General features: G+C 37.1%; 2 protein-coding genes across 5 annotated transcripts; both read left to right on the top strand.

Moving 5' to 3' along the window:
• The first annotated feature begins 377 nt into the window (after positions 1 to 377).
• On the top strand, positions 378 to 3,137 carry LOC125204136 (phosphoribosylaminoimidazole-succinocarboxamide synthase, chloroplastic-like). Of its 2 annotated transcripts, none has more exons than XM_048102699.1 (12): positions 378 to 743; positions 1,093 to 1,194; positions 1,276 to 1,405; positions 1,516 to 1,608; positions 1,688 to 1,776; positions 1,884 to 1,964; positions 2,061 to 2,150; positions 2,241 to 2,330; positions 2,471 to 2,521; positions 2,593 to 2,639; positions 2,726 to 2,783; positions 2,867 to 3,137. In XM_048102699.1, the coding sequence occupies exons 1-12, from the start codon at positions 420 to 422 to the stop codon at positions 2,924 to 2,926; spliced, it is 1,215 nt and encodes a 404-aa protein (XP_047958656.1). In that variant the 5' UTR covers positions 378 to 419; the 3' UTR covers positions 2,927 to 3,137. The 2 variants fall into 2 exon arrangements, with proteins under 2 accessions (XP_047958656.1, XP_047958655.1); XM_048102698.1 differs by having other exon boundaries at positions 2,726 to 2,786.
• A 980-nt stretch (positions 3,138 to 4,117) lies between these two features.
• LOC125208378 (protein SUPPRESSOR OF FRI 4) lies at positions 4,118 to 8,246 on the top strand. 3 transcript variants are annotated; one of them, XR_007174103.1, is made up of 9 exons: positions 4,118 to 4,458; positions 4,681 to 4,781; positions 5,624 to 5,738; positions 6,223 to 6,644; positions 6,930 to 7,084; positions 7,185 to 7,238; positions 7,605 to 7,665; positions 7,816 to 7,864; positions 7,968 to 8,246. XR_007174103.1 is itself a non-coding variant. In XM_048107984.1 (8 exons), exons 1-7 carry the CDS (start codon positions 4,262 to 4,264, stop codon positions 7,635 to 7,637), a joined length of 1,077 nt encoding a protein of 358 aa, XP_047963941.1. In that variant the 5' UTR covers positions 4,118 to 4,261; the 3' UTR covers positions 7,638 to 7,665; positions 7,968 to 8,246. The 3 variants fall into 3 exon arrangements, 2 of the variants coding, with proteins under 2 accessions (XP_047963941.1, XP_047963940.1); XM_048107984.1 differs by lacking the exon at positions 7,816 to 7,864; XM_048107983.1 differs by lacking the exons at positions 7,605 to 7,665; positions 7,816 to 7,864.
• Positions 8,247 to 9,368: the final 1,122 nt, after the last annotated feature.

The following is a 9,368-nucleotide window of genomic DNA, read 5'->3' as shown; positions in this document are numbered from 1 at the left end:
TTTTTCCACTGAAATATCAAACATCAATTAAGGCACTATTAGACATCATTATACTTCACTCTAACCATAAAAAACTTCTCTATGAGCACATTTTATCACTAAAATATTAAAATAGTGCACATAAGTATGGAGACAAACACTCTAACAATAGAATACTCACTCTAATCATATTTTACTTTACTTAAATGGAAAAACCAAGCATTATAAGTATTATGAGAAATTACAAAGCCCACTTTGATATGGGCAAGATCAAACATTTCTTATTTGGGCTTTTATCCCAACCCAGGCCCATTAACACAGTCGCCGCTATCCGGCTATCCCTATTCCCTACAAATGAAACAGTGAAAATGAAAAGAAAAAATAAATTTATTCAAAAAAGCGCGAATAAAGCAAAAATTCGTCGGAAGAGGGCGAAAACAATGGCTCAATCTCACTGTATAAATTCTCCGACAACTCTCGCCGGAAAGCTCTCCCTCAGAGCACACTCTCCATCCGTTTCCCAACGCTTGCTTAAAACGTTCATCTCTACCAAATTCAGCACTAGGAAGTTTTGTTCAATGGTAATTTCTGCATCATCGTCGCCTTCTACAGTTTCCGGCGGACCCCTAAAATCGCTGTTGTTGGACAACAGCGAACGCAAAAATGAATTGATGGATGCTATCAAGAGCTCTCAATCCAATTGTCTATCTGAAACTCATCTTGATTCAGCTGTTCCTGGTCTCCATTCCAAGACCAGAGGCAAGGTGCAATTTTTTTCTTAATTTGTGCCTTTTTTCTGTCTAAGCATGAGTTTTTTCTGTATATTTTATGGTTTTCAGCTGAGTGGCGAAGTGTTTGGTTACTATTGCTCTTCAATTTTATTTTATGAAATTTCTAGCTGTGGAAGTTGGCTAGTGTTGGAATGGATGAGGGGAAGCTTTACTATGTGGGATTTTTCTAATTAGGTTAGTTTTAGTTTCTATGTTTGTAGCTCTCCAAAGGTTGAGTCTTTATGGATGCTTGATTATTTATGGAGTGCAACAGTTAAGTAGCTGAATGCTTTGGAGGAATGATGGATGACATGATTGATTGATTTATTTTTATGTTGTGAAGGTGAGGGATATATATGATGGAGGAGACTACCTTGTCCTTGTCACAACTGATAGGCAAAGTGCTTTTGACAGGGTTCTTGCTTCAATTCCCTTCAAGGGCCAGGTATTTCTGCCTTTGTTTCGTGATTGAGTTGCTTCGTCGGCATCAAACTTGGATGAAATCGTGTCAATCTTGCTTCTTCAGGTACTGAATGAAACTAGTCTGTGGTGGTTTAACCAAACTCAGCACATTATTCCGAATGCAGTTGTGTCGTCTCCGGATAGGAATGTAACAATTGCAAAGAAATGTTCTGTTTTCCCTGTTGAATTTGTTGGTAAGCCTCTCTTATTCTATCATCCACTGGCTGTTGCTTCGAAGGATTCTTCCTGGATTGCTGTGATTGGCTGTTGTTGGCTTTTGTAACGGACATTGATGCTCTCGCAGTCAGAGGTTATGTAACCGGAAGCACTGATACATCACTTTGGACTGTCTACCAAAAGGGTGTCCGAAACTATTGTGGGAATGCGCTTCCTGATGGTGAGAGGTCTGTAATTGTGTGAGAGTCCAACTTGTTCAGTATCTTATTTACTCATACGTATGCGCCTGTCTGCAACAGGGATGGTGAAAAACCAAAAGTTGGCAGCAAATATACTCACACCGACTACTAAAGCAGCAGATCATGATGTTCCCATAACACCCGAAGAGGTTTTGGATTCTTGACTTCTCCGATATTTTTCACCCATTAAATTTCGATCATGATATTTTTTTTATCGAGTTCGATTGGTACGTAATTTAGATCAACTAGCCTGCAGATTATTCGGAGCGGATTGATGTCTGAATCCGACTATATTGAAGCCAGTAAAGCAGCACTAAGTCTGTTTGAGTATGGTCAGGTACTCAAGCATCCTTTATTCATCTTCTCTTTGTATTTGTGAACTCAAATCCTACCTCTTCGATAATTTACTCGTACTGATTCATCATCATTGCAGCGCATTGCACGGGAGCACGGCCTGATTCTGGTGGATACTAAATACGAATTTGGTAAAGGATCTGACGGTGCAGTGCTCTTGATAGACGAGGTTCAGTAGAGATACATTGACACAAAGCTCAACTAGGTCGATTCAAGATGGCATTTTTAAAAATAATGTTTTATATTTCCAACTGTTTAGGTGCATACACCGGACTCGAGCAGGTATTGGATAGCCGATTCTTATGAAGATCGCTTTCAGAAGGGTCTTGAACCTGAAAATATCGACAAGGTTTGTAATCGTTTGTGCATGTTTACACTCTGCTCACTCCATCGTTTGCCCGTGTTATCTTTGCTCTCAAGTTTTCGAATTTCCCTTTCGCTGATGAATAATCCATCTATGCACTAAACTCCAAGTTCCTATATTTGTAGGAATTTCTGAGGTTGTGGTTCAAAGACAATTGCAATCCTTACGAGGACGAGGTAAATCACATTAATACAATGTTACTGTATTTTTGCTGTGTTGAATCTAATACGTAAAGAGTGCTTCTTAGGTTTTACCCGAAGCACCCGAGGAGCTCGTCTCTGAATTGTCTTGGCGGTATGTTGAGTTTTGTGTAGTTAGAAACGAAGAACTTGTCGCATTCCCTCTCCTTCTTAACCTGAGTTTTACTCATTTCCTTGCAGATATATCTTCTTGTATGAGACGATCACGAAATCGAAGTTCGAACTGCCCTCGACTAAGGTAGATAGTATAAGGCGCCATTTGCATCACATTCCTACTGCTAAGAGAAGTAGTAAAACCCAGTTTTTTTTGTTTGTGTGCAGGAACCTATACATGACAGAATAGCCTCGAATGTTTCTCACGCGCTCTCATCTCTTCTGTAGAAAACCGCGCGAATTTTTGTCCTCTTATGTCGTGTTTGTGTTCGTGTTCGTGTTCGTGTTCGGGGCTGTGAAACCGTCGGCGTTAAAGCTCTCTAATATGTCCTTGCCTATGAAGTCGAGAAAGCTGTGTTGTGTATTTTGCAGTTAGAATTTTGGTTAGAATTGTTTACGTTCATATTTTATTTTGAAAATCGAATATTTTGTTTTTCCCTTTCCTTTTCGAAATGAGAATTAAATAAATAAATAGGAGAAGATTGAATTACTTGACAAAATAAAATAAAAGACTAAATGTGTTGATATTTGCAAGACTAAAGCCCTTTTGGTTCTAAACATTTAGCGATTTTACGATTTTGGTCCAAAATACTATCTTTTGATTCGTTAGGTCCTTCACAAATAAAAACGAGTCACATTTAGTCAGAATTTGACGGAATTGTTTAAATTTAACTGTCAATGCATCTTAATTGAATTTTGACTGGATTATCTTAATTGAATTTTGACTGGATTAAGTTAATGTATGGTTTATTAATGTTTACTAGTATCAAATTAACCCAAAACTAAAAAATTTAAAAATTTCGTTCCATTTGTTAGAAATGATTTCAAGTTATAATTTTTTTTGAAAATAAAAAAAGTTCTAATATAAACTCTTAATCCGGTCAAAATCCAATTAAGATGCGTTGACTGATAAATTTAAACAGTTCCGTCAAATTCAGATTAAATATGACCCGATTTTATTTGTGAGAGACCGAATAATTCAAAAGATAATGTTTTGAACTAGAATCGTAAAATCACCAAATATTTAGGGCTAAAAAGGGCCTTTAGTCTATTTGCAAATGATTCAATTATAGTGAGATAACTTAAATTAAAATACAATTCAACTACGTACAAATAGATCATTTAACAAATATTTAGTGTAAGTATATCTATTTATTTGTAAAAAATACTAAAATCTGTTCAAAATGAAAAAAATTACTATAAATAAAAACAATATAGAATTTGAATAACATAATATTTCCTGACATAAAGAAAGGACAGGGTTAGGCTATTTATTTGTAAAATATGATTAAAAAGAAAAAAATTACTCCGGAAATAGGTGTACTACTAAAAATAATATCGAATTTGATAACACAATCAAAGGGAAAAGTTAGTTAATAAGGTTAATATTAGTAATAAATAATTTACAATATAGTCTGTGCAGAGGTGAGGTTGAATAGAGATTCCGGGCGTTCACCAAATTCAGTTTCCAAAACCCTAACCCCTAAACCACACCTAATTGATTGATTGTGAAATAGATTGAATTGGTTTGCTAGTTGAAAGATCAGATCTTCTGTCGCTGGAATGGGGAAGAAGAAGAAGAGAGGGGCGGTGGATAAGGTGTGGTGCTACTACTGCGACAGGGAGTTTGAAGACGAGAAGATATTGGTGCAGCACCAGAAAGCCAAGCACTTCAAGTGCCATGTCTGCCACAAGAAGCTCTCCACCGCCGGCGGAATGGCCATCCATGTGCTCCAGGTTCACAAGGAACAAGTCACCAAGTCCGTCCCTCTTCTCTTCTTCCTTCAATTTTTTAATTTTGTAGCTTATGTTAATCATCCGGACTGTTTTGATCCTGGAATATTTAGGTGTTTATAACTATCCAAGAATCAGCCTTATAAATATTCTTGAATATTTAGTTTTATGTTTTCATTGTGTAGCCATTGCTCTGGATTGGTGGTTGATTTTTTAATTTCTGATAAAATGTGGTGTTGTTGTTCCAGAGTCCCTAATGCGAAACCTGGAAGAGAATCAACAGAGATTGAGATATATGGAATGCAAGGAATTCCAGCTGATGTCCTGGCTTCACATTATGGAGAGGAAGGTATTGTCTGCTATTTTGCTTCGCCCCGTAGCATCTTCTTTATATTGCAGCTCTAATGCTATCTGAGACTTTAATTTAATAGTATAGTATATCTTCCTTTTTCCTATGAAGATTTCTGAGCTTAATTGCCAAACAATTCAAATACTTTTGAAATCAAGATGATATGTCTTTGGTCTGAATGCCAGTTCCCAGCTTTGTTTCATGTTGACTTCACCTTCGGGATGGAGTCAGACATCCATAGTATAGTGTGTTTAGTTTGGTGGTGTTCGGTTTCCAAGATAAAATAGTATCGAGATATAATCTAGGATTTAGTTGTGGGATTATTTTAGTTGGAGGGGGTAAGCTATGACTAATTATCCCATTATTATCCATCTAGGATTGAGTTTTGGGGTTGAATCGCATGAACCAAACACGCTACATATTTAATCCCGAGATACAATCTTGCAAACCGAACACCCCTTAGGTATGGAAACCCAAAACGACAGAGCTATTATTGTCTTAAGTCTTAAATCAAATTGAAACAAACCAACTTTTTATTCTTGGAGATTTGCGTCATAGGGTATGCTGTATGCTAGTGAGATGACAATTTTGGTCCGGTTTAGAAATCAAACTCATAGGAAAACTGAAATTTAATAGACTAACAAAATGATCTGAACCTAATTGCACACCTCTAGTGCTTTCAAGGTTGAAGTTGAAAACTCATTGTGAAATGTATCTTTCCACTATATTCAATTTAAAAAAAAAACCTGTCTGCTATTTGAAAGGTGATTCTGAATGTTCTGTCACTCTGTGGCTGTGGCTTATTGAATGCTAACATTTTGATATGTTCTTTTACTTAACAGATGAAGAGAACCCTTCAAAAGCAGCTAAAATTGATCTACCAATCTCCCAAATAGGCGGTGGTGTGATACCTCGAGCACTCGGGGTTGGATATCCTCCACAGCCTTTACCTCCGAAGTAAGTTCCTGGCTGTTTACTTGATTACTTCTTGCTATAATGACATATAGCTGTATAATTTGCTCAAAAATAGAAAAGGGATGTCTGGACCTCCTTCGATCCTTTTTCCAAATAACGATATACCCTGCTTGATTGATGTGAGATCTGAAACCTTGGATTTCTGTTGATTGGGTGACTGCTAATTTCCTTTATTCACATTCTTGAGTTTTCCTACTCTTTTGAATTGATAGCTTAAGTACCTAGGCCTTTTTAAATTTCTGCAGAGGCATCCCATATCGCACTTTCCCTACCATAAGTGAGGTACATGGAATGAGAGCCATAATATTAGATTCGTATATCCTATGTAACTTCAGCAACAACCTAGTTTAAGTACTAATAAAACTAGTTTTTATAAAGTATACACACTCAAGACTCAAGAGTTCATGTGGTCACTCCATATTAGAGCAAGATGTATCTTGTCTGATTGACTTTTTTGTCCATTCAGTTACAATCCCAGAATACCTGGGCCACCCGGTAGTTGGCAAATTCCACCTCGTCCACAACCTTGGTATCCTCAGCCTCCAACTGTTTCGGTTCCACTCCCTGGGCAAGCAGGAATGCCTCAACAGCCTTTGTTTCCTGTGCACAATATTCAGCCCCCTGTTCCATCTACAGCACCCCCTGGGCTTCAACCAGTATTACCAATTACTCCTCCGGGGATGCCTGCAACAGCACCTCCTGTTCCTGTTTCTCAACCTTTGTTTCCTGTTGTTCCTAATAGTAATATTCCTCCCCAGAGTTCTCCATTTTCTGCTCCTATACCTTCAATGGGCCTTCCTTTAAGCTCTTCTTCAGACATAAAGAGTGCAGAACCTCTCTTTGGTGGCACTTTGGCAACCAATCATTACGGAATTCCAGGAACCCCAGGTTAGTTCTACTCACTATTTTTCCCAGTCTGTATTAGTACTAGTTATAATTTGATAATATGTTTTCCTCTTTAAATCGTATTTGCATAATTTTTTTTCTGTTATACGATTAACTACATTGTACTAGGCTGGAAAATTTTATCTCCTTGTAATATTTTTTTATGGAATGACATGAAAACGCCTCTTTCCGTTTTGTAAAATGTTTATGTAGATTTCTTGTTTGTTATCCATTTTGTGTGTAGTTAAAGTAGTTTATCTGGATTCTCATGTTTATTATCTTCTGCAGCCATACCTCTTGCAAATTCACATTCCTATGCATCTGGTCCAAATACTGGAGGTCCGTCTATAGGGCCACCTCCAGTGATTGCAAACAAAGCCCCAGCTACACAACCCGCAACTAATGAGGTCTACTTAGTTTGGGATGACGAGGCTATGTCTATGGTATTGTTATTTATCTCTAATGTGAAATTTCTATAAATGATATTTCCTTGTAAATACCCCTGTTTATGAGTAGTTTTTGCATTTCTTATAAACTTTTCAGGAGGAAAGAAGATTGTCCTTATTGAAGTATCAGGTGCATGACGAGAATAGCCAGGTAAGTCATTACAACCTATAAAATAATATCTTCATTCTGTATTTAGGATTGTGTTTGTCAAATATCATGGTGGCTAGACTTATGCTGCCTGTGGTTTTCCAGTGCACATATTTACTCTTTTTCGCATAGATAAAAGGGTATTTCTATATGGCTTTAATTATGTTTCCAAATAAAGACACATAAAACATCTTCGCAATATGGCTATGTATATTACTGCTTTCCAACCCCATTCATGCGATGGGCTGTTTTTGTTATTCTTGGCCACTGTCCCGCTTGGCAAGCAATCCTGCTGGTTTTGTGGTCAACGAAGGTTCAAGTCAAGTAGGTACTTTCAGTTTCTTTGCTAATAATTAGTAATTCTGTTAGCATGCTGCAATCTTTCGAGGATCTCCCCACTAGCTCCCTGCAAGGCTAAGAACACAAGCGTGTATGTATTTACTATTTGGAAATAAATTTCAATTTTTGACTTCTACCTATGGTTGCCTGATAACTAAGTGTTGGGTTTGGGTGGAACAACCATTACCCAACATATTTTTTCCCTTACATGTCTTCAATCTTCATACACTAAATATTTTAGATCGAACGTGAATTCAGTGGGCCAAGGCAGCTCCTTTTGCGAAGTTTGTGTATGTTGACTACAAGCAAAGTTCTCTAATATATTGACTGATAATCGCAAGATTGACTTCTTTTGGCTGGCCTAATACCAACTCTATTGGATGTTTGTTTCAGATGAGTTCAATTGATGCAGCCATTGACAGAAGGATATCTGAGAGCAGGCTCGCTGGTCGGATGGCATTTTAGAGCATACAAACTGGGATCAACAGCAGGAGGAGAACATTTCTCTGTAGATCACAACACAACTTATTACTCAGAGCCTCTAACTGGTGCTGCTTGATGCAATTCTTTCTATTTAAATGTTGTATCTTTTAGGATAAAGGTGTTAGGATAGCTCCTACTATAATTTAACAGATAATGGTCATTTTTTTCTATTTTTTCGAGTTTTTATCATATGGATTGATTTTTTAGATTGTAGAAGTTACAAACTAAGTCACTTGGCTTTAAGAGGTTAATGCAGTTTGAATACTTTTTTTTTGACAAAAGTGCAATCTGCCTCTACTGGTAATTTAGTATATAACTAAATTTCCTAATTCATGGTCTGATGATGCAAATTCTGCTTTAAATTTTCTCGACTTAAATTAGCAACTTTATTTTATTTACTCCAACATAACTAACATGAATTTGACAGATTGATAGAGATAATTAGTAAGTAAAAAAAATCCCATTTTAAATTTCAATTGGATGATTGGAGAGAACAAGCTAAGTGTGATTTGAGTTGGTGAAGCACCCCATTGTACCTTGGGCCATATGAAACTCCATGGCTTTTTAAAATTATTTTTATGACCTCTAAACTCATAATTTACGATTAGGACCACTGATGTTAGATTTGTGATCATACATACGATCTTGTCTCCCAGTTTTAGTGCAAACCCCAAATTGTACCTTATGACATTCTTGTGCTCAGTGATATGCATGAAGTTGAAGGTAACTTGTATCTTACACAAGCATAATAACAATTTACTCAGTAATACCTTGTAGTTTAACAAGTAAACAAAGTTAAAGATTCCATTAATACAAGGTGTTAATGATGAGACCAGCAGGCAAAGAAGAGGGAGAGAGAAGAGAGAGAAGTCAAAGGAGACATTAAAAGCAGCAACAGTGGGAAGTCTAGTGATACTAGGTTTTTGTAGCCATGAAAAACAAACAAAAAGGGGGGTGGAGTGAGTGAGGGCACTGTTGGGGCAACTTGGGTTGATCATCTTCCTTGAAACAGTCCCATTTTATCTAGTTTTGGGGGGCAAAGCTTTTTCCAAAAGGGGGATGGTTTCTTCACCAAAGCCATGCTTTTTCCATATTTGGAGAAAGGGTAGAGGCAATCATATTAATGAGATTGACACTAACTAGACACTGGGACTGTGCTAAGACAACAAGTCTGACTTAGATTTTGCACTTTTGCATAAACCAACAAAAGCCAATTGATTTACAGAAAGAGAATATAACTACTCACTCGAAGGAGAAACTTGTCTTGTCTAGGTTAGTAGCTACTAGCATAGCCTACCCTTTCCCTATTGC

Source organism: Salvia hispanica, chromosome 2 (assembly GCF_023119035.1).
Source record: "Salvia hispanica cultivar TCC Black 2014 chromosome 2, UniMelb_Shisp_WGS_1.0, whole genome shotgun sequence".
Classification (NCBI taxonomy): domain Eukaryota; kingdom Viridiplantae; phylum Streptophyta; class Magnoliopsida; order Lamiales; family Lamiaceae; genus Salvia; species Salvia hispanica.
This window is presented reverse-complemented; position numbering and strand designations above follow the sequence as displayed.